Here is a 26253-nt window from a genome sequence, read left to right on the forward strand (position 1 = left end):
TATATAAAATTTAAAAAGATTGAAAAGGTAAAAAAAAATTTTTTTTGCTGACACCTGCAAAAACAAAGTATTCCTGCAAACAAAGTTGTTACCCTTCAAAATTCATTGTTTATAGTAAAAACAAAGGAAGAATAAAGAATGAAAGCAGCTATAAATTGTTGCCTTTATATTATTTCTTATAAAATGCTTAGGAAAAATATATAATCAATCCTAGGATCATGGCATGCCTTTATTCAAAATTCAAATATCAAAAGTTGTTGGACATTTCCATTACCTAGTTTGTTTTCAAAGAGCTAGTGTGTTAGCTTTCCCACCTTCATAATTTTTGTATGATAGGGTGATGGGTGACTTTTTACAGGGTAATTAATATAGAAACTACTAGCCTAAATGCAAATATCTTTTAAAGAGCTCCCTTGTGGCGCAGCAGGTTAAAGCACAACACTAAGAAGCTTAAGCCACTTTTGCATGAGTTCAATTCCCGCCTGCCCCGGAGGTGACCATATGGCGTGGCAGACCTCTCCTGACCCGCCCGCTGCTCCCCTCAGCAGTGTACTTCGTTGATCTGCCTGTTCTGCTCCCTGCTCTGTTCCTGGTGAATCCTCTCACCCTCTGCGTCTCTGGACTGTACTGCAGTTCTATATGAATAAATTAATAAATCTTTAAAAAAAAAAAGCTAAGATTTAACAAACAGATATTAATGCCCACCTAAAATTCAATCTGATTGAAAGTTTATAGTAAGAAGGGATTTCCAAATTAGTTACCAGAATCTTGTAATTAGATCACTGTGATAAATCACTGACAGATGAAAGTGAAAAAATAAGAAATTACTAACAGCTTTCATGAAACACTAAAGCATAACTACACCATTTTCCTCAAATGTGTAATTTATGGATTTCATTATGACAAATGGTATCACCTGTATATGTTCTAATTATTCTTTCTCAAAATTGAAATTAATAAAAAGAATCAAAAGAGAATCACAAATAACTAAATTAATATTTATCCACATAAAAATTCAGGCAGCTAGGAAAAAATAGAAGTTATAGATCTTGTTGATTCTATTAGTACAAAGTAATGAGGAGGCCAAACTCAGTGTATATAAATTTTTGGTCTGTATAGATAGATGGCAACCTTTTAAAATCATAATACCATATTTTCTCTTTTTAAAATGCTAGTGTTTACAAAATAAGTGATAGCTTTCTCAAAAGAAATATTTAACAAATTGGTGTACCTATGTACTCCAAAATAAGTTTTGATCTTGCCACTGCATTAAAGTAAATATGACATTCTTATACATAGTCATATGCATTTCATATTCCATATGTGTCACCTTAGTATATATGTTGCCTTGTCTAGAATTCTTTACTAGCATTGCTTCAAGAAAGTCAATTATTGTGACATTGTGGTCAAGTGCATAATGATTAATCTTTTACTTAAAAAAAGAAAATTCTGGCCCTCCCTGGTAGTGCAGCAGGTTAAAGCACAGCACTAAGAAGCGAAAACCATTTCCCCATGAGTTCCATCCCCGCCAGGCCTGGAGGTGACCACATGGGGAAGCAGACCTCTCCTGAGGTGCCCGCTACTCCCCTCAGCAGTGTACTTTGTTGATCTGCCTGTTCTTCTCCCTACTCTGTCTCTGGTGAATCCTCTCACTGACCCTGCCCCTCTGGCCTGTACCCCAGTTTTCTGTATAAGAAGTGGTGATTTGTGCAGGTCATTATTATCATTTATGCAGAATTATGTGTGGATGGAGAAAGCTATATAAAAGAATACTGACATAAAATTATAATACACAATGAGATTGATTAGGAAATTTCAGTAATAGTCAATATACTATTTCACTTTCATACCTTTAAAATTAAGAGAATGGAAAGAAAACTAAAAGTATCTTTTTTTCTGTGAAGTTCATATTTTTAAACCAATTGATAAAAAATGACATTTCAGAACAGAATAGATTCATAGATAAATTCTTGTTCAATCCATTTAGAGTTCAATTAGGTAAGGATAAAAGGAGAGGCAATAATTTGATTTGTTAATTATAAACACATATGTATGGGCTAACAATAGTCTGATGTAACAAGACCTAAGTTTTTACTGAAACTTTACTTTCTGCTTGCTTCATGGCAAGGGCTATACAATTATGGAAAAAACCTTAAACTCTTGCCTGTTCCATAAAGTAACCTCATGGGAATGACAAACTTTAATTAAATAATCACATTAACACATGTATTATCATAAAGTAAGCGTTAAGAAGGAATACTAATGAGACAGAAGCCTATCTTTAGTTCTTAAAAGGGCATCTCCTGAGGTGAGACTTGAAGAATGTATAGGAGTTGGCCAGAAAAAAGGGGTGATGCACATGTAGTTTAAATTCCTGCTGTCAGAAAAAAAAAAGGGGGTCTTACTTATTTACTTATAGTTTACTTATAGGAGGAATGTAGAGAAAACAAAAACAGAATCAGAAAGAAAAGTGCCTATAATAAAGTAAAAATCAAAATCAGGTAACTACAGATCAGAGATATTCTATAGGGAAGGAGGATGGGGAAGGATAAGACAAGGTGGAAAGAACACAAGGGACTATGGTAATGGGACACAGGTGAACTGATGGTGGGGACTTCATGGAGAGACCATACAGTATACAAAAGTAAAGGAGACCACAATGAATATATCAAAAAAACTTAAAAATAAAAAAATTAATTCCTATAAAAAATAAACCACCAATTCTGAAGTGAGAGAGAATGTATCAAAAAGAATTAGCAGAGCTTCAATATTTGTTGGGTGCAAGGAAACAAAACACTTGCCCCCTCAAAATGTCTTTGGCAAAAAGTTTTTATCATCAGAGGACCTCTGAGTGGAGGGTTCCTTTAAAAAGGCATTTCAATGTAAAGTTCTCACTTTTCAATTGACAAGACAGAACTTTAGTCTACATACTTATGTTTAAGGTGCTTCCCTTTGCAAATTCCCTAACCTGACCTTCCATTCCTTCTACCCTCCAATTTCCTTTGTCCTAGCTAAGCTGCTCAAGAAAGGCCTGAAACCATATGGGAAGGTACTCATTTTGTTGGGTTTATCCCAAGAATAGTGGAAGTATACATATTATGATTAAACTTCTTTTTCACCTTATTTCTTATTAATTGGTCTGATGTTAGTCTGGGTATTTACCGCATAGAACCCAGAATGTTATGGGGTAAATGCCTTTGCACCCCAACAGGAGTCACTGACATTCCATAAGGAAGGGAGACAGAGAATGATGATGCAGGACATGTATTTGAAGAATGGGCAAAAACTTCTCAAAATTGGTAGAGGCATAAATTTGCACCAAAAAAAAGGAAAGAAAAAAACAGCAAGATAATTAAAACCCAAATAATAAATACAAAGAAATTTCCATATAGATTTTAAAAATGTGTTTTGATCAAAGTCTGTCATGCATTATAGGTACTAAAAAAGAATGGAAGTCAGATGTTACCTACACTACTGCTTTTAAGCCTCTCCAAGTACATTCTTTTCATGAATAAATTAGAAAATAATTGAAAAAAATGCTGAGATTATTTTACATTCTCTGTAGATATAGATGATTCTTCAGTATTCATGTTTATGACAAATTGTATTTACTGAAGAAAAGAGGTGATAATGGTTTACATTTCAACTAAATTAAGTGTCAGCCAATACTTATGGAGATTATCTTTGATAACTTCTTCTGAGGAACAGCTGAATTTGTGGTTTTATTTTTCAAAACTCTGCTTCAGCAAGGTGTGAAAAAGAGCCTGTGGATACTCATCTAATTACAGATATGATGATGAAAGAGTTTAACTTGGAAACCCCCCAAACCCCCAAAGAGTGGGTCAAATTAGTCATCTTCATAACTCTTGTTCTCTTCTAATATCTGGTGGATGAGGAAGGTAAATGTCTGCTCTAAGAAGCAGACAACTCAACATGCCCATTCATATCAGAAAGAAACCATCAAGAAGTATAGGGGTTACAGTGTTGGATGAGTAGATGAATATGTACATCTAAATAAGAATTGCTGTGTATCATTGGAGATGAGAGTGTGCTGGGAATCCCCTGTAAAGGGACCTGGTATAACTAACATACCGTTCTGTAAATATACCTTGTCTCATTTTTTGGTATTGTTTATGGAAGTATTAATTTTAATAAGTAAATAATTTTAGATTATAAAGTGATGTCTTTTTAATTAAAGCTAAAAAGTCTAAATTGGAAGAGAAATAAGAGTCTGTGTATTCAGTACTACATTTTTTGACTTCTAAAATACTGTACATTGTTAATTTGTTCTCATTTATAAATAAAACACATTGTACTTATTTCAGGAAAAAAACTTAAAAGGGAAGAATTAACACTGAAATCTTAATTGTTAGAAATTGACATATCCATTACTGTCTCATTTAACCATCATAATAACCATGACATATATCTATTATTTGCTCTCCATATTTCACAGACATTTGGAGAATTTTTTAAGTGTTAACAAATATTTTCAGTTGAATTTCTGTGCAACCAGGTTGTTCGGGCATTCCATTGTGCTATCCTTGGGAGATGTTGCAATACTGAAAACACATTTATTAAAAATACATTAAACTATTGGATCTTAAATTTCAAAAGTTAATTGATGGTTTAAGGCTGAAAGTTCAAAAGCTTCCAGAAAACTAAAGCTTGGAGCAAACACCATATAATGTTTATGCCAAAAGAAATAGACCTGAATATATTTTTATGATTCTTTTTCATATTTCTAATAAGATAACCCCTCAGGGGTTGAAGAATGGTAGAAGAAATAAAATATAGCCCACATATTTATAAGCCCCTGAGAAGTAGTCAGGCTTTCAATACTTCTCCTAAAATCTAATGCTAAGAAAACTGGGAAGCTAAAATCAAACAATTTGGGAAATTCCTGCTGCTGAATGGAATATTTTATATATCTATTTACATCTAACACAGTTTATGATCAATATAACTGGCTGAAGACCAATGCATACAAGTGTGAAACAATCACACAACCACTTCAGAACAGTTGACTTCATCACATGATATCAAAGTCCCCCCCAAAAAATTACCAAATCTGGCTCAGAAGCACAAGCAGAAGGATACTGCATGAGAAGATACACCTCAGTAGATTCCAGAACTAGTAAACTACGGAGACTCATTTAGCAACCCTCTCTGAGACTCTTGACACTATACAAGCCATTCTGAAACCTTTGGATCCCAGGCAAAGGGGTATCTCAGACTTACTGAGATTACAGGAGTTAACTAATTTTAATTTTCTGCTTTCAATAGTTTTTTTTTTAAGTTCCTTAGATAGGAGATTGATTTGAGATATTTCATTTTTTGCAGCATATGTATTCACTGATAATGTTCTTGAAAGCCTTATTGTAGGCACAGCCTACAAATGTCTATATGCTATGTTATCATTTTTATTTGATTTAAAATTATTATTTAATTTCCTTAGGAATGTCATGTTTTACCCACAGATTATTTAGAAATATATTGTTTGATTTTTTAATATATATGGGAAATTACTGGATAACTTTCTTTTTTTGATTTTAAATAAATGGGAAATTACCAGATAATTTCCTCCTATAGATCCTATCTATATTGACCTAAAAACCCACCAGACAATAACTTTTGCTTCAAAATTTAAATATCTTTTTTTTAAGATTTATTTTTTATGCTTACAGAACTGGGGTACAGGCCAGAGGTGTGGGGCAGGGGTTGAGAAGATTCATCACAGACAGAGTGGAGAACAGAACAGGCAGTTCTACTGAAATACATTGTTGAAGGGAGCAGCAGGTGGGTCAGGAGGGTGGCCTGCCACACATGAGGGTCAGCTCCCTGGCAGGGTATTGAATTCCTATGAGCTTCATAGTGTAGTGCATTAACTTTTTGCATCTCCAGGGAGAAACCCAAAAATCAAATACCATTTTAAAGAATTCATAGAGTGACAGTCTATTTACTGTTTTGGTTGTTCTTCTATAATTGAACTTCTGAATTTCCTTCTAGTATCGTCCACCCTCATCTTGAAGAAATTCATTTAGCATTTATTTTAGAACAGGTCTGCTGACAATAATTCAGTGTTTTTCTTCATCTAACAATGTCTTTGTTTTACCTTCTCTCCAGAGGGAAATTTTCACTGAATACACAATTCTTTTTCAGCATTTAAAAATGATACCATTGTCCAGTGGCCTTCTTATAAGTAGTCCAGTGGTTTCTTATAAGAGGTTTGTAGTTATTAAAATTATTGTTTAGTTACATGTAATGCTTTATCTCTGGCTGTTTTCAAGATTGTTTTCTTTCTTCAGCTTCATTATTTTATGTTTTTCATTATTATATACATTAATATAGCCTATTAATGCATATAATAATGCATTATATCTATCTAGTATATCTTTTTCAAATTTCATTGAGTTATCAAGTTTGCAAGCTTTCAGTCATTATTTTTCAAACTAATTTTTTCTACATACCTATTCTATTCTTCATCTATGATTTCAGTGGCACAAATGTTGGATTTTTTTTATGTCCTCCCACATATCCCTTAGTTTATGTTTATTTATTTCAGTTTTGCTTACTCTTTTTAAATAGGAGACATTTTATTAGTCTATTTTAAATCCTGCCTTCTACATCCTACTTGAGTCCACCCCATGATTTTTTTTTCACATAATTGTGTTTTCAGTGGAATTTTCTGTATTTTAGTATTTCTTTATTTTTCTTTCCCTACCAGAATGACCTTTTTTTCCATTCAAAAAAAGTGTTTGCATTGTCTGCAGTGTGATGCTATAGCTACTTTAAAATTTCTTATAATTTCAACAATTTATTCAACTCAAAGTTATCATCTGTTAAGTATTTCCTCCCAATAGCTGTTCCATTCTCATACACTAAGTAACTCCAGGTTGTATCCTGATTATCTGTAATATATTGCTAAATATTGTTACAACCATGTGTAGATGTGGTGTTTCTAGTCTGTAGCAAGCCTTATTAGATGAAGCTTTCTTGGTGCTTCCAATAACAGTTTAGTTTCCACATTTTATTGTGCCCTTTTGAGTCTATCCTGCATATCAGCAGTTTAGGGTTTCATCTTAACCTTGATCTTTATATTATAGTTCTCAAAATTTGACCACAATGCTTTGCATATATTTTTAACTTACAGCTTGATAATGAATTTAGTTCACACAAAAAATACTAGCCCTCTCTAGTATTTCACTCACACTGTCTTTTTACCCCCAATACTAATTTTCTTTGAAAAATGTCAGGATTTTAGTCTATTCAGTGTTTCAGCCATCTGTACTCTGCACAATTCTAAGACTTGGGCTATCTTCAAGAAGATGTAATATGAAAAGAGAAACAGCAATGGGATTACACACATAGGGGCCTTTTCCTTATTCTTTTGTCAAAATTTCAGTTTTTCCACTAAGAGTTTTAGGTCCCCCTCTCACACTGCCATCATGCAGCAAAGTACATCTCCATTACTATCCTCATTGTACATCTAAAAATAGAAGGAAGGGCCCTCCCTGGTGGTGCAATGGGTTAAAGCTAAAGCCACTTCAGCATGAGTTCGATCCCTGCCCTGGAGGTGACCCACATGGCGCGGCAGACCTCTCCTGACCCGCCCACTGCTCCCCTCAGCAGTGTACTTCATCAGTTGGCCTGTTCTGCTTCCCATTCTGTCTCTGGTGAATCCTCTCATCACGTCTGGTCTGTACCCCAGTTCCATATGCATAAATAAATCTTAAAAAAAAAAAAAAGAGGAAAAAAGACTCTTTCCCCTTCCCATTTTCCAAGTGAATTGAGCCCTTTTTTTCTGATCTTCTGGAGATGAAAGAGGTTTCCCTCAGAATTTGTACTATCTGTACTCACTATGATGTTATATTACTGAAACTACCTTTGAATATAATCAAGAATGGGGGAAGAGGAGGAAAACAAGAGAGGAAGCTAGCTCCTTGTACTGTTGTGATTGTAGTTTACTTCCATTCCCATTCTATTTGCTATTGTTTGTTTTTCTGCATTCTTGGGTAATTGTGTTTTGTATTCTGTCCAGAGTTTTTAGTGTAATCAGTGGAAACAATAGTCAATAGTGGATATGACCATTTTGTTCAGCAATGGAAGCCCATATGGTAACTTTTTAGAAACAAAGACATATGATCCCCATCCTGACCCAAATCAACATTTTAACAAGATTTCTATGTGACTGGCAAACATGTTAAAATGTGAGATATCCTGAGGCAGATGACAGCAACAAGATTAAAAACCTCTTGAAATCTAAGATTTGTGTGAAAACCTTCAATGAGGTTCAAAACAAAATCAATTATAGAACATACAGAAACCATTTTAAAAATAAGTTCAGTGGAAATGGAAGCTTAAAACAAAAAATGGCATAATATGAAAATGGCAAGGAAATTATAGTAGCACTATGTGATTAGGTATTGGTGAAATCACAGAAATAATTACTAAGAGTATGTAGGGGGAAGTGTTAATGATGATAATTTTAAATGACAGAATACAATTCAAAGTTATGTTACACTATTATTATGACTCTAAAATATATCCTAGTTACCATGTTTTAGAAAATAATTGATTTAGATGAGAGCAGCCAAGATTATCAGACAACATAAAACCAAAAGAGAATGATTCCTAGAAGGAGGAACTGAATCAGAATATAATGGACACTATTTTGTTTTCTCCCAAGCATTATTTTCCCTTTACTTTTTCAACAGCTCTTATTTGTGTGTGTGTGTGTGTTTTTAAGAGTTTTTCAGTGTATATAATTGATAGCTATAGAGACTAAACTCATCTAACACTCCAAGAGGTTACTGTATAAAATCTAAGACTATTTAATTTTCATTAAAAGTATAACTTAAACCTTTACTATATCAGTAGTAGTCAAGCCATGTAGAAAACCTAAATAATCAAAAGGTGGCTTGCTGAATGTGAATTTAAAGATGATATAATAAAGTCAAGTGATTAAGTTATGGCATAAGGCAGTATGAATGGAAACACATTTTGTCCATAACATGGATACACCTTTAGGAACACTAAGTTCTACTGTCATCATGACAATATTATTTTATGAGTACAGCCATCTGTACCTTTAATTTGTATTTTATGTGTTAAGATACCTTATGAGTTAAAAGGTATTTTGAGGCCCTCCCTGGTGGCGCAGCGGGTTAAAGCGCAGCACTGAGAATCTGAAGCCACTTCCGCATGAGTTCGATTCCTGCCTGCCCCGGAGGAGACCACATGGCGAGCCAGATCTCTCCTGACCCGCCCGCTGCTTCCCTCAGCAGTGTACTTCGTCAATCTGCCTGTTCTGCTCCCCACTCTGTCTCTGGTGAAGCCTCTCACCGCCCCTGAGCCTCTGGCCTGTACCCCAGTTCTGTATGAATAAATAAATAAATCTTTAAAAAAAAAAAAAAAGGTATTTTGAATTATAATGGAAAATGATGTGGGACAAATTACCAATAATAATGAATACAACTCAATTTTATGTATACAAAGTACAAGTAACTACAAGGTAAACTACAAATGAGACTCTGTTAATGCCCTATGATTCAGCATGTTTTTGAGTAAAGTGAATGCCGGTTAATTTATGAGTTAGTAAAGTTTGTTTAACTGATGCTTTATTATATTTTCAAGCTGAATACCAGGTAGTCTATCTGGTAGCCACACTCTTATATTAAAGTATCTTTGACTATCACTGTATTTGTGTGGATTTTAAAGCTTAAATTCTAAAGGATGATCATATTTTCCTTATTTGAAAAAGTTAGGGTACATGTTGCTACTATGTGTGTTAATTACAGAGCAATGCAAATTAGCTAGAAGGCACTTATTCATAACACATATTTTATTAGTAAAGAATGATTTGTAATGGGATAGACATACACATTGTTTATAGAGAGTAGATCTTGTTAAATAATTTTATCATTATAGTAATAAGCATGTCCTCTGTTATCTTATTAATTACAAATTTGTAGACAAATTCTCCTTTAATAGTTCAAATTAATGCTAGTTTTAAATTAACATATTGCAAATTAGTATCAAAAGGATCATCAAATGAATTGTTTTGTATTGGTAGCTTTTATAGGGGAAAATGAACTAAGGTAAACATAGCAGGTAACTGCAGGTAAATACCATTGAGCATGCAAACAGAAACCACTAAGAGAACCAGGACCCACAGAAGTTCAACCAAATCTTTGATAGTAGATTTGAAAATCTCATCTAATTAGGTCAATTGGTTTCAGCAATATGACCAACCTAGACATTAGATCCTCATATGTGTTACTTAGTTTTGCCCCATGTCCCTAGATTAAACTCCTAAACCCCACTAGCCATCTGGCAACTGTACTTAGGTTGACTGAAAACCAAAAGGAAGGCTGCTTCTAGCTCACCTCAGGCCTATGGCATTGTCTGCCTGCCCCTTCTTCCACTAATCCCCTATCACATAACACCAATTTTTCCCCCCAAAAGATATTGGCCAATTTTATTTTAATGACTACTACTTTTATACACGGTGATGGAACATAAATTTTCAAATAATATTTTCTGAAAACATTGTAATTAATAATAATAAAAATAACCACTAACAAAACACCAGCTCTCTGACTCAAGGCAGATCACTCTTTCTTATTAGCAATTAAGCATCCAACTTCCTGAACTTATATTCTGAATCTCCTTCTTAACCTTCCAGTTTTCTAACAGCTCAAAGCACTTGAAAATTCTGTAACTGTGAAATAGCTACCACAAATGAATACTTGATTATAAATTAGGAAGAGTGGAACATAAGAGCCAATTGAATAAATCCCAGATAGAAAGGAAGAAAATCAAAATAAAGATATTTTACTTCTCAACAGAATGGGAAAAGTAATTTCTAGATTTTCCTCTAATATCTTAACATCATAAGATGATCTATCAGCCACTATTTCATATATTCTATTCCCTAAATGTTGTTAGGCAGATTTCTTTTTAAATGCATAAGTGTTAAAATTATGGAATGGTTAATACTAATAAATAGGAATATTCTATTTTATTGCATTTTCTTCTATTACTTTTAAAAATACTTATACATTAAAATAATTATGTGAACAATAATTTCTTTTGAAATGTGTACACTTTTATCTCAATTCTCCCATGAGAAACCTAAAACATTAAGTCATCTAATATTCTATTTAGGAGGTAGATGGAATATAGTGATTTGAAAAATTCTAAGTAAAAACATTATGATAAAGTAATATTTTATAAATTACTGTATGTATTAGGTATATACATATATTCCTAATGGGAGACCTCATTCAATATTTCAAATGATGTGGTAGAAAATTACATAATTTACTAAATTATGGTCCATATCTCATCAAAACTTATAAAGATAACAACATATTAGGCATTTGAAGGGAAGAATATTTAAATTACTCCCAGCTGTATCTTAAACCACAAATAATCTTCATCAAATATACTTTAAAAAGTTGCCTTAACTGCATAAATGCTTTGGGGAAATTTTACACACACACACACAAATCCTACATATTTTCTTTTGCAGTATAAAAAATCTTTTGACAAACTGAGAGATATTACTATCTCTCAGATCTCTGGGTCAGAAATAGATTTAAGTGGACCTTGTACTCACATACTCATAGAACTACAAATCAAGGTGTTGGTGAGCTCACTCTCACATGCAAGCTCAAATCTGAAAGGTCCACTCCCAACACTCTTCAGTTGGTAGAACTCATTCTTTTGTGGTTCTTGGTCCCTATCACTATCTTGTTAACGTGTTTGCAAAATTTGGTCTCAGCTCATAAAGGTTGCTGTCAGCTATTAACCACAACAAACAACTTGCCTTGCATTGACTCGATTGCAAACACAAATCTCTCTGACTTCTGCTAGGATCTATGAAAAACCTGTGTTTTTAAAAAACTAATGTGATTAAGTCAGGTCCCCCATCCCCCATTGATAGTCAACTTTCTTAAAGTTGATTGTACAATACAGTGTAACAGTATTATGGGGGGATGGGGGAAGCTCATCTATTCATGGGTTCCCCTGACACTCAAAAGTGGTGGGTATGATACTCATGCATGGGTCATTTTGTAACAGGGTTGTCCCTGGGAAAAGTGGAGTTTCCAGGATCCCTGCCCCATCCAAGAGAGGGTGGAGCTGAGCAGGGAAAAGAATCTGGAGAGAAGACTGAGGAGGATGGAAAGATGAAAAGCCAGGAGGAAGCTTGAGGAAGGCAGTGGGGCAGAAAGACTTGTGAAAAAGCAGCTCTTGTTTCTTGGTCCTGGACTGGCTGAAACAGATGAGGGTGAGACCTGTGGGGAGGTGACAATGGTGGCTTTTATTTTGATTTTGATTTTGCTCATTTCCTCCCAGACATGTCTGGCCATTTCTGACCTTTTTATTTACTTGAACTGGGGTGCAGACCAGAGGTGTAGGGGAGGTAAGAGGATTCAGCAGAGACAGAGTGGGGTAAACAGGCAGATCTTCAAAGTACACTGCTGAGGGGAGCAGCGGGCGGGTCAGGAGAGGTCTGCCTCACCATGTGGTCACCTCAAGGGCGGGCGGCATTGGAATTGATGTTGAAGTGGCTTTAGCTTCCCAGTGCTATGCTTTAACCAGTGTGCCACCAGGAGGGCCCCTTCTAACCCTTTTTTATGGGACCCCACCAGAATATGCTTTAGACTTGTGGCAGCTCTTTCAGGCCTTGCTTTGGTCCAATCCCTTTAGGGTGGACTTTTATACACAAGGGGGATGGATAACTTCAGGTGTTTGATTTAGTAACTAAATTCTTTATCTTTTCTGTATTGCACACTAATTGTATTAAAGTTCCTTTCTATTAATGGACTTATATGTTTTGTCTTGATGTGGCAGATGGCAGAACCTATTTAGAGCAGGCAGGTTTGGGGGTTCAGGGGTATCCCTCTTCCTGCCCTGTAAAAATTTGTTAATCATCTTAAATTCATGCCTAACATAGTGTACCAAATTTGAAGAACCACTAGGAAGACCTTTAGCAGAGACAGAAATGTGTGTATAAACATCAACTATAAAAGAATGGATATAATTTAAAATATTTCCTCACAACATAAACTCTATGCATTCATTCTACTTTGAAAAGGTCTGTTTGAATGAATTTTCTATTAACATACTGAATTTGCTCTTGGATACTTGTTAAAATTTCTCTGAAAAGTCTCTGTAGTGGATATAGCAAGAACTAAGAGGTAAACAATTATTTTTCCTCCACTGGAAAATGAAACAAAACACTTTTTGTAATAGTGCCTTTAAAGCTCTTGTTTAAGTTTCACAGAACCCTTTTAAAGTAGTTTGTTGGGATTATAAAGTCTTAGACCTGTATGACATGATTAATTTACAGTGTAATATCAAGGTATAGTATTGTATTGACTTACATCTTGGTAATTTGATTTTAACATCTATATTATAATTATTTATAATGATAATATTTCAAGCAAAATACTGAATGAAAGGAATGATTTTATCATTATTCTTATTCATCTGACTTATATCCCACAAAAAAGTACTGAGAGATATCATGTCCCTAATATTAAGTCCTAAATCATGATATTCATGCCCCAACACTATTGGTAGATAACTTTTTCTACAATGAAAAACAAACTTGTCAACAAAACTCTACAGGTTTCCCATAATTTTGTCTTAGATACTTTTCCAATTTCATCTTGTGATATATACACACTTCAGTTATTCTTGACTGTATCATCCCAAACATAATTTTAATGAAATAATTTTTCTTCTTGTACCAACATCAAACCAGTATTGAATGCTTTATACAAGTGATAAATTTATATGGCTAAAACAATATTTTAGTGTTGTGTTGGTTAAGTTTTAAGGTACTCCCTCACTGATATTTTAAGTGGAAGAAGAGGTGAATTTTGCTGAAGTGTAAGGTCTTAACCACAGTGTTCTACTGTGAGGCAATATTGTTCTAAGAACTAGAGAAATTTTCTCTAATTGTATAGTCCCATCCCACAGACTAAATGAGATGTCTATTGAGATGAAGATATTAAAACTTGTGTTTATATACATTTTTGTATTTGCACTAATATTTTTAAAATTCTTTAAATGTGTTAAGTATTGATAGGTATTTTACAACAATACACAAATGAGACAATCTTTAATTCTTTTTTAAAATTGGTAACATGATTTTAAAAAAGTTGTAGATCAAAGCCAAGAATTTTAGAATTTAACTGAAATATTTCTCATCCTAGTTTCAACACTAGAAGCTCTGTGACTTTAGAAAGTAACCTGAAATTAACCCAAATTTTCTCAAGGTTTTATAAATTAAAATCATTTATATCAAAGTATTATTGTATATTTAAAAAATTATTAGCCCTGTCCTTACCTCCTAGAAAGTAATTATAATAATGTAAGGCATTATTGTAATATTATTAATTTTGTTGCATTCAACATGTGTAAGTACCTAAAAAAGTGAGGTTATTGAAGAGCTCTGGGAGGAGCCAAATCATCAGTTTCTGAATCTTAAAGAATGCTCATGCTTGTACACTGTTTTGGGGACGATAAAATACTTTGGTTCCACAATAAAATAGAACCACTGAATGATCCAGCAATCCCACTTGTTACTATATATTCAAAAGAATTAAGGTAGAGTCTTGAAGGGAAGCCTACACAATCATGCTCATATAGTGCCATTCACAACAGCCAAAACATGGAAGGAGCCAAATGTCCATCCAGAGATTAATAAACAGGATGTGGTATATAAATAAAACAACATATTTTAAGTTTTCAAATGAAGACATTCTTGTCATGAGCTACTTATTGCATGGGTGAATCTTGAGTAAATTATGCTAAGTAATATGTCACAAAAACAAATAACATGATTCTACTTACACGAAGTATCTAGAAATAGTCATATTCACAGCAACAGCAACAAAAGGGAGAATGATGGGTAACAGGGAATTGTTTAATGTGTATAGTTTAGTGTAGTTTGGTCTTGCAAGGTAAAAAAATTCCAGAACTGGGTTCTCCCTGGTGATGCAACAGGTTAAAGCACTACACTATAAGCTCTCCCAAGTCACTGCAGCAAGAGTTCAATGCCTGGCCAGGGAGCTAACCCATATGGAGTGGCAGACCTCTCCTGACCCACCCACTGCTCCCCTCAGCAGTACATTTCAGTCTATCTGCCTGTTCTGCTCCTACTCTGTCTCTGGTGAATCTTCTCACCCACCAAACCTCTGGCCTGCACCCCAGTTCTCTAAGCATAAATAAATAAATCTTTAAAAAAAAAAACTCCAGAGATCTGCTTTGCAATATTTTGTAGACTTAAACACCATAGTTAAAATGCTACAGCTAAAATGCTTAAGATGGTAAATTTGATGTTATATAGTGGTTTTTAACCATAATAAGGTAAATAGAAAATTGTATTTTAAAAGATTACCCCAAAATAGATATGAAACATATAGCTATAAGGGATAAATAAATAGGTCCTATTATGTGTTGTCAGACTGGGGTATGATTTTCATTTATTCTATAACACTGACTCAAGATATAACACATACTATGCTGAAGAGCAAATCCTTTCCCTCAAAGAACATTTTAGAGAAATTAGCAAGTAATAGGCCTATTGTATGGTGTGGTATGGTGCAAGAACACAATATATTCAAGAGGTATTATTTTTGTAGAATGGACATTATTCCATTAAGCATTGACTATACTGAATGGGGAGGAAGGGATAAATCAAATATATTACACAGACTTTTGGCTTGGATAGGTAAGAAAATTGTGTTGCCATTCATCAAGAAAGAAAATAAAGAGATGTAAGCTTGGAGAACTTAGTGTGGGTAACAGTGAGAAAAATATTCAAATTTATTTTTGGATATGTTCTCCTGAGATGGTTTGGAATGTCTTGGTTGAAACATCTGGCAGAAAATGCAGATCTGAACCCCAGCAGAAATGCACAGTCACAAGAATAAACTTAGTGAATTCATGGACATGAGAGCAGTTATTCTGGAGAAATACAGCATCAAAAAGAATTCAAAACACAGCTTAGAGAAATGATTTCAAAGGTAAAGAAATAAACAATGCATGAAATTTGGAAAGCCAGTTTTCCTTTAGATATTTAAGAAGCAAATATTATCTACAATGTTCTGGTGGAAAGTATATTAAAAGGCTTCACCAAATTAAAGTTGTCCCTTAGGTGTAAATGCAAAAGACAGATATTTTTACTTTCATACAAATTTCAAAGACTAGGAGCCCTTCTTTAAAAAAATAAAACCAGGTCACAAATTGCAGTTACTCCAGTGATGGATGAAATCATAGTATTTAGAAGTAATGAAAAACTGGTAAATAACATGTATAACAAGAATTAAAATGTAACAAGGGAAAAGTAATTATGAAAACTAAATTGAGTACTATAACTAAAATATAAAATACCTTGACAATAAAAAGTTGTATAATGTAAATTAATGTATATAAATATGTAATAATTATGATACAAGAAACAACATGTATTATAAAAGGTAGCTAAATAAAAAGGAGCTAAGGAAAATAACAAAAATGTGTCACACTGGAGAAAAACAGTGATGTTGTATAAAAGTAAAAATCAATACTAGGTAAAATAAATAAACTTCAATGTTTTTTTAATATTTTTTTTTTAAGAATACCCCTATGTTAACAATTTCTTAACTACTGGAAAATGTTTTAATTTCATGTATTTTTTTTCTGTTACATTTTGGCAATATTATATTTTATTCTTAATTAAATTAGCTTATAGTTATCATTCACATTATGGAAATTATTTCTGCCTGTCCATATCAACCATACATTAATCACTCAGCATATCGAATGTTTAGATATACATATTTATGTTTTTAATTTATATACTTTTTACATCATCATTCATTCTCCTCTGAGATGTAATCCTTATAAAATAACCACCAGAGGAATTCTTCAAAGAAATATAACAAATAATGATAAAATTCACATGAAATAACAATAAACCTTGAACAGGTAAACCTCTCCTAACTAAAAAGAAAGAGAATGGAGATGTCACACTTCCATACTTCAAGCTATACTACAAAGCCATAATATTCAAACCAGTATGATACTGGAACACGACACACATGCCAATGGAATAAAATAGAAAACCCAGAAATAAAGCCACACATATATAAACAACTAATCTGTGGCAAAGGAGTGAAGAATATGCAATATAATATAGTCTATTCACTCAAATGGTGTTGGGAAAACTGGACTGCCACATACAAAAGAGTGAAACTAGTTTACTACCTCACACCATAAATATACATGTTTAGAGAATGACACATCTTATGATACCTTTAAATAGCTAATGGTGGTTATAGTAGGGTGGGACATTTAGAATAATTTGTAAGACTTTTTTTCCTTTTAAGTTATACTCTCTAGCCAATGAGTATGTATAATTTTCATAAGAAAAAAAGTTATTTTTATTTTCTAAAGAATGAAGTAGACAGCATAAATATCTGAATACATACATACACACATAGGTATATATGTTTAATTCATCGTTAAAGTTATTGAATTCATAATATATCTCTAACTATAATTACATACAAGTATTATTGTTTTGCTAATCATAGTTTGTAGCATTTATTATGTACTTGGCATATGCTACATAATCTATATGCTTATGAATTATGATTATTGTGCAAAATTAGTCAGGCAAGTATTATTATTGACTCTTTTAACAAGGAAACTGATTAGTTAAGAAATTCCTCTTAACTCACAGCTCCAGTAAATGTCAAATCCAAGGCTCTAAATCTATACTCTGCCCACTACTTCATGTAAACTGCTAGCTATAATGCTGTCTATGAAGTTTATTCTATTTGCTACTACCCAAGAATTATGGAAATACATGTATTATATTCACTTTAACCTTCCCTTAGTTAGATTTAAAAATTCTGAACAAATACAATAGCTTTTAGGGAAAGGTCTTTATGATCTTGGCATGGGAATCAAAACTCTTGGAACCTCTATTTAAAACAGCAAGTTTAGACTGCAAAATCTTGAGAAGCACAATCTTTAGTGATTCAGGCATCTAACAGATGGAATGTATATGAGGGCTGAAACTTTGCCCTCGACCACTGTAGTCACTAAGTAAGGATGAACAAATAGAAAAAGTCAAGAAATGGTCACTCAATAGATAAGTGCAGAATGAACTCTATATATTAATACGGTCTCATTTCTTCTTTTATTCATAGGAATTATCTCCCTAAGTCCCTTCCCCTTACTATTCCTATTTACACAGGGTCCTAGGGACATGCCTTAGGTGATTTCTGCTTGAGAATATATTACAAGGTACTGCTAAAGTCAACTAATAAGTCACATTGCTGAGATTCACACTTGAGATATAAAACCCCAGAGACCTATACTATAGAATGTCCTGAATATTTGAAGGGAAAAACATGTCAACTCTCTAACAAGGTCCTATCAGTGAGGCCCAATGTGAAAGTATCCCAGATAAGCAAAAGTTTAGTTATAGCGCAGTAACTGCTATGATGATTGATCTGTGTCATAGATATGAAGTATCACAATATAAAATGGACAATGCTTCTCAGCTTTGTTTTCTGAAATTTCTGCCAAGTCAAGGCCTAATATATGTGATGTGTGCCTCAGACATGAGGTTGGTGGACTTGTAAGGTACCAATTCTTTCACTCTGATGTAGCATCAAAATAAAACCATACAGAGAAAACAACAACAACAACAAAGATGGTAACTATTTATAAACTAGCCATGAATATTCATCCCAATCACTGTACAGTAATCAATTAGTAGTATACACAGCAAGAACAATATGAAATCTGAGAGTACAGATTGCAGAACTGAATAAATCATCATTTTAAATGGCATAACTAAAATTGATACATTTTCCTTTCTGTATGCAAATTCACTTTATGTTCACTAGTAAGGGGAAAAGGTACACAAAGGCAAGAATTAAATCTAAAATCTGTTCATACAAAATATGAACACATTTTCATATCAAGAAACACATTACCCACATTACTTGTTTATACAGTTTTGATATTAATGTTTAAGACTGAAAGACAAAAATTTGAGTTAACCAAATTTTCTAATGTTTTTTATGTAATGCATAAAACTACATGTTAATGCATTAATCATATAAATAATTTTAAAAAACTAATACTTTTTTGGTTGCTTTCTAAGTTATTTTTCTTAATTCCAGTGTTATAATATGCTAAATTATGAGTGTAATGTTTCAAATAATTATTACCAGAAAATAAAATGTAAATCAGAATCAAAATCTTCCAAAACTAAATGGGAACTATCAAAGATTTAAAGAACAATGTTAATTTAAAATGATCAATGATTAAACTTTTTATAACTAATGTCAGATATAATCTTTTTCAGAATTAAGTTATTCACCATTTTATTTTTCTAATTTTTGACATCTTTAGTGAAAGAACTCAAAAATAATTGTGGTAATATGGAAAAATAGTTAAGATGTGATGCTCTAGATATTGCATATATGTGTGTGTGTATATTATATGTAACATATATATTTGTAAGTCCGTGCACATGCACGAGGTTCACGTACAGAGGTCCTGCGCTAGACCTAAAATGGCAGAGTTACATGATATTGTTGCTTGGTGACCAAACAGTATCTCCTCAGGCACAGTGTAATCTAAATAGTGACAACTAGGTCCCTAGGCAAGGTTAGGACAACTATTAAAGGACATCTTTATCTCTTTTAATATTTTACATTGTTATTTAAGTCAGTAGTCACTTGGTTTTATCATTAGTTAAATTTAGGCTTTAGGGGAGAAAGCTACATATACTCTTTTGGAAAAATAATAGAATGAGCCAAGCTCCTTTCAGTAAGAAAGCTGGTTTGTTTCAATTAAGTCTGTGTCATGTGTCTACTCTGTTCTAATACGACCTCCCAGTTGCTATCAGTCTCCCTTTCTTTCATTAAACAAAAGTAGTTAATTAGCCCCAGCCTGTCCTCTCCCCTTCTCTCTCTCCTTTTTTTGCAGTAGTAATGATGTCTAATTATCAGCAGCAGAGGGTTACTGCAACATCAGGCTGACAGCAAACCCAGCCGAAAACCATCAATCCTCAAATAGCTAGAATGATTCTTTAACTACTTGAAAATGCCATCAAATATGGTACTTAATTTCAACCAGGATATGCCTTTGAACATAAAGAAAATACTTATTTTGGTCTTTGTGGTGACTGTTCTTTGGCTTACATAGAGAAAAATTCCTTTTTTAAGGACAGAATAATTTGAGATATGGGGAGACAATGATAAAAGGGAATCATTTATTTTTTTAAACTCATTGAAATGATGATTGGCTATCTCTCAGTGAAGGAGGAGCCTATACTTCGATGTCAGTAGCAGTATAAGAATTTCATAAAGGGCAATAAAACAGCTCATGGATTAAAAACCTCTTGAACATTTCAAAACAGGTTTGGATGAAGAGCAGAGCTTTTAAAAACTATGCAAAAACATTAATATAACCTGATGGGTTACATTTTCCTCATAAATATATGGGCTCATTACAGAAAAGAGAAACACGTGTTACTTATTAATACCAGAGTTGTTATTCTACACTACATGTCTTAGCTGTAATTTTTAGCAACTCTGCATTAATTTTTGTAATGAAAATATGGGTATCACAGGAAGCAAATACTGATTTAAATGATTGGCATCCATGTTTATCTCTGGGTCAACATTATACTTAAAAATTTGTTATGTAGAATGTCTAACTGATGTTCTAAAAGGGCATATCCATTTATAAATAATGAATATAACTAAATCCATGAAAGTATAAACCCACTGACCAATATACAAGTAAAGCTATCTGACAGTTAAACAAAGTCTTAACTTTAACAAATAAGAAATGGAAAACAAACTTCCGAGAAAACAATTTTAAGGAAACACACATAAGGTTAAATAATGTATAGGTAAATCTATCTTAATGATTATTAACATTCATTCAATTTGCCCAATATTGCTCCAAAGAAAATAATTATTTTTTGAAGTCTAATTTACTTTGTCTAACAACATTATTTTTTTTTCTTTCCTAAATGGTTCTAAATGTTATTCCCAATACAGCTTAGTCAAACACTTTATTCTCTAAAGCAGACTTCTGGTTTATACAGACGGAAAGAAGTCTCAGTTTTAACCTATACTCATCTGACCCTCATTAGTTAATAAATCAACACTACAGTAATCTCACCATTGTCTTTATCAATGCCACATGTTAAAAAAAAGTCTTTAATTACACATCTATCTCCCAGAAAGCTTTCAACAACAGTATACATATATATATATAATGTGTATATAATAACAGCACTTTTATGTGTTTTCATTTCTCCTACATTTCCATTTCCCGTTCTCTGGATAAATTCCAAAAGAAATATATTTCCTGCAAACAACAAACCTCCGCAAAGCATAAACTTGTCTTTCCGAAGCTAAAAGACTACCCCCATATAATCCTTTGAAAAACCTTTCATGCACATATTTTCAATTGAATATACCTCCACTTGAGATAGAAGAATAGCGTTCAAGACATCTCCTTTCTAGCATCCTCCAGGAATTCTGCACAGGGAAGAGTTGCCAGGAAAGGCTGAAGGAAAGGAGCAAATGCCCAAGAAACCCCAAGAAGGCAAAAATGCAAAGGACGCCAGCTACCCTCCCCCGCCCCTACTCCAGGGAGTACCCACCGCGGCGTGATGAAGAAAGAGGTCTTATGGATCTGATCTGCAATCCTACTTGTAACCCACCGTTCCCATCTTCTTAAAACGGGAATTGACGCTCCTGCCTCTCCTCAGCCTCGCAGGGCTTCTGCCTTAGGAGTCTGAGATATACTCGACTCTTAATGCCAAGACCTTGCAGTGCTTGGGTTTAGAGCTTTGTGGCCATGAGACTAGAGCCACCCTTGAACAAGGAACAAATAAACACACCATCTGATTACGCCCAAGCACATCTCTCTTTGTTGTTCATCATGTAGCTGCAGCTTTATTTGTGAAAGGAAGGGTGAAGTGAGGAAAAGAATGGGGGGTGGGGAAGAGGAAGCTCCAGAACCTTATCTACAATCTAAATACTTATGGCAACAAGGTTTCTGGGAGTGATTTAGGCGATCGGACAGCCCCGTGTCGCCTAAGCGGCGGTCTAACAATAAAACCTGATTGTGTCGGGGGGAAATCCCACATCCATGACTAGGCGCCACATTCGGGCTTTGTGCCAATAAGGAGACACTGTAGACTATCGATCAGAATCGTCTATTATCAGAGCGTGCGGCTGAGGTTTCAGTGTGGCCTTTTATGCGCGTTAGCGGCGGCGGGACGCGCGCCAGGCGCCCGGCGAAGGACGTGGGACAATGGCTCAGCCCGAGGACGCCGACCCGGGGATGGAGATGGAGGCTCCAACAGCGGGTCGGAAAGCCTGGAGTCGAGGAGGGCAGCGGGCTCTGGAGGTGCGTGGCGGCTTTAAAATAAAGAATCACAAAGACCCTACGGCGTGGGGGGAAACACGCCTAGCTAATGCTAGTAGGGACGACTTGGGGAGGGGGTTGAGAAGGGTGGGGGGGCACACGAGCCAACGGTGGCTCACTGCTCCCCCTTGCTCCCCCCTCCAGTTCCCCTCCCCGCCGGGCTGCTCAGGCAGACAAATAACAGAGGAAGGCGAGTCACTCACCGTGGTTTTGACGGGCACGTAAAGCACTTGCTTGGCGCCTCCGCCACCCCCGCGGACCTCGTCCGGCTGGCCCAGCTGGAAGCCCTTCGATTTGACCCAGAATTTAAATTTGGCGTTATCCGTGGAGCTCGACTCGGAGCCGTTGAGGAGCTGAACAATCCGCTCGTATTTTTTACGGGTCACCGTCTTGGTCTTGCCTGAGTCCCCGTAAGTCCTGAGGCACCAGTCCTGGAACTGGCGGTACATGTCGCGTTCGCTCTCCATGTTCCCGGCGCTGGGCCGTCGGCCGGATGCTCCTAGCGCACTTCGCACCTGTTCACCCCGGGCTCATGAAAAATGCAGCCCCGGCCACGATGCAGGGACGCGAGGTCCCGGCCGCCGCCGGAGCTGCTTCGGGTGGGGGGAAGAATGGGGAGAAGGGAGGTTGGGCACCAGCAATCAATGCCCTGTGCTACCAAGTCTTTGGATCATTCGTAATTGCAAAGAATGTCTCTCAGGTTTTTTTCGTCCTCTTAGTGACCGGTCTCTTTAATGCTGTGTGATAGGACCATCCCAACAGTAACTAGCCCAGAGAATCTGGGTTTTGAATAATTAAAACCCCATTCCTTGATTTATTAAAAAAAAAATCCCAATATTGACTTCGGTGGTCCCTGGACACCTCGCCACTGGGCTGTGTCCTGGGCTGGGCAGGTGGAGTGCAGCGCCGCCTCCCTGCGCGCGCCCCAGAAGCTTCTCCAGTCGATGGCCAGTGGTTCAGGAGCGAGGACTGCGCCTCTCTCTAAAGCAGTCTCTGGGCTGAGGGCCTGCGAGCCCCAAAAGGCACCCGGATCCCTAGGCTCTCCTTCCTCCAGGGTCCTGCTGCGCTTAGGCCGTCCCTGTGCGGGGCGTTAAGGGACTAGAAAGAGAAAAAGTTCTTACCTGTCATGTTGTTAAGCCTATCAAATCCTGCTACACAGGAATTTTTTTAGAGGTATTTTTAAATGGCTTAAAACATCATTTCTTCAGATGAATTTAGGATAAATTCCAGCCCCGCAGGTAGGTTCTAAGAGTTAGATCCCAGAATTAGCAAAGCATTCGTGGAGATTTGGCCATAATTCTATAGGATAGGCTGTGGTATCCCAAACAGATATCCTTTCCAGGGGGATGTGGGTAAACGAAGGCAGGCCGCTGGCGGTGAGTGTCCCGGATAATGATGGGGTCCCCCGACAGGACTCCTCTGGTTTCTGCTGAACTGGGTACAAGACATAGAAATAAGTTTATGATACAGATGCTTAAAACCTTTTGCATGAAATCAAAATATACAGATATTTTCTCCTTTCTTGGTTACAGTTTTGCAGTTCACACAGGAGGTTTCAGATGTTTATTTTCCCCCTGCAACGTCATGGGCACCCCCTCCACTGCTCAAAGTAGCCAAATATGAGTTCCTCTGGACGATTTTCTCAAACAAATGAAATCAGCGGTTCTTCCATTCAGCATTTCCATCCGTTTGTTAACAGATCTGGAAACAGGGGAGTTCCCATCCTCCTCGCGCTGAGATTGCGGCCGCTCCTCTTTATTCTACTCTCTGCGGAGGCCCGCGCCCGTCCCGGCGAGCGGTTCTGCCAAGAAGGCGGCCCGACCAGTGCCCAGCGCCTGGTCCACGTCCTAGCCCACCTTCGCCCCTCGTCGTCGTCTCCAAGACGAAAGCCCCGAATGGGAAGGCGGAGTGTTTGTACCCACTGCGCCGCAGCTGGTCCCAGCACTTACAAAATGGTCAGTGGCTCCTGCTCCACCAGATTGAGTGTGTGCGTGTGTGTGAGCAAGGGAGCGAGGGTGTGCGGTGTGCTGGGGGTGCGCTGTGTGTGTGCGCGCGTCTCCGGGAAGGTCTCGCGGCGGCTGGAGCCGGGACTGACAGCCCGGGCGGAGCGCGAGCAGCTCCACACACTAAACCTCTCGCCTCTCCCCTCACCCCCACCCCTCCTACTCCCCTCTCCTCCCACCCACCCCCCTCCCGACCCCTTCCAAGCTCTCTGATTGGCCAATGGGACAAAAGTTTCTGTGGAGACGGTTGGGCGCTGACGTCACGGGCAGAATTGTCCCATTTAGGGATCCCGGGGGCAGTGCGCATGCTGCAGGCTGCAGGTTAGAGGCAGGAGGAGGTAGCAGCGGGCCCGGCGGCAGCCAGGTGGCGGAAAGGAGCACTCAGCATCCAGGTGGGGGGACGACTCCAGCAGGGTTTCCATGGAGATTCCTCTGGGTCTAGCCTAAAAACAGCAGATCAGCTGACACCATTAGCTCAGGACCTAATTACTGCTTATTGGAGCAACAAATGAGGGAGAGGGCCAGCTGCAAAGGAAGAGTTTTTATCCCTCCACCTCCCCCCCCCCCATCTCCTTCTTTCTCCCCTTTCTCAGTCACCCTAGAGTCCCGGGTGAATTCTCATTAACTTGTAAGATTCCTGCAACAACAGCTCCCCTTCTCCAGAGGCTACTTTGACAGCTTTTATTTTTTTTCTTATATATATATATTTTCTTATATATTTTCATATATCTATATCATATTTATGATATATATCTCATATACATATATACATATATATGTATCAAATCAGCTGTTCTGAGTCCTTTTATTTTTGCCCAGGAAATATTTGACAAGTAGAATTCAGAGACTTCACTTCCAACAGAAGTGTATCTAATAAAAGTCACAAGTGTATCTAATAAAAGTAGGTAGAGGGAAGAAAAAATTCAATTTATTAAATTGGTCATTTCACTTTAGGTCTTTATTTTTTTTTAATTCAGTATCTTAAAATATATAAATAGTGGACAAGCAATTGGACAAAAGGATATTTTGAATCAACTTCTTCAGTATCAGTACATCTCAAAGGAATGACTGATAAAAGTTTCCCTTATGGCATCAGAGGTAGTGGGAGATTCCAAGTTGACAGGTCTAGATTTTCATGTATATTGAGCATATGTTTCCTAGAAGATTTTGCAAGTATAGGTGGTCACAGAATCATTCGAGAGTAAGCTGCTATAGAGTTTAATTTCTGTTATAGCTATAACTTTATTAACAATTTCAGTATTCTTTTTAGTAGCCCTTTGAAAAGTCAGCCCATTTCTTAATCTCATTCAACTACTTTCAGGCTCATGAAACTCTCCTTCCTTCCTTGACTACTTAGGTTACAACAATCTATCCCTCTATAAACTCTTCTGTATCTTTCAATTATTTTTTTACCCTTGTCTCAATAAGTTTTTATTTACACTGGCATGCAATATGTATGTATACACAATTGTATTCTTAAAATTTTATGATAAAATATTATATGCCATGCACACTGATATTTTTCATTTTACTCCAATTTATTATTATTATTATTATTATTATTTAACAAAGTATGTCCTTAACTCAGTATATTTGTTTTACATTTCAGCAAAAGATGACTAGCATCCTATAGTTTGGAAACCATTTCAGATCACAGATCATTAGAAATATGCCTCTCTTTGAACTATATTTACAGTTCATGTAAGTAGAGTTTGTTGTTCAGATGCAATCTTGATTGGAAGACTCTTGAGTGTTTGTACTTTCTTGTTTTCAG

At 36.0% G+C, this 26253-nt stretch overlaps 1 protein-coding gene across 2 annotated transcripts in view; it reads right to left on the reverse strand.

The window, feature by feature from the left end:
• NOL4 (nucleolar protein 4) overlaps nucleotides 1-22957 on the reverse strand; it is a 255115-nt gene extending 232158 nt beyond the window's left edge. For both annotated transcript variants that reach the window (XM_004683823.2, XM_004683822.2), the window contains exon 1: nucleotides 22680-22957. In XM_004683823.2, the coding sequence (XP_004683880.1) occupies nucleotides 22680-22943 (264 nt within the window). In that variant the 5' untranslated portion in view covers nucleotides 22944-22957. The remainder of the gene's footprint in view (nucleotides 1-22679) is intronic.
• Nucleotides 22958-26253: the final 3296 nt, after the last annotated feature.

The sequence above is a fragment of the Condylura cristata genome, unplaced genomic scaffold (assembly GCF_000260355.1).
Source record: "Condylura cristata isolate star-nosed mole 26May11 unplaced genomic scaffold, ConCri1.0 scaffold00016, whole genome shotgun sequence".
NCBI lineage: Eukaryota > Metazoa > Chordata > Mammalia > Eulipotyphla > Talpidae > Condylura > Condylura cristata.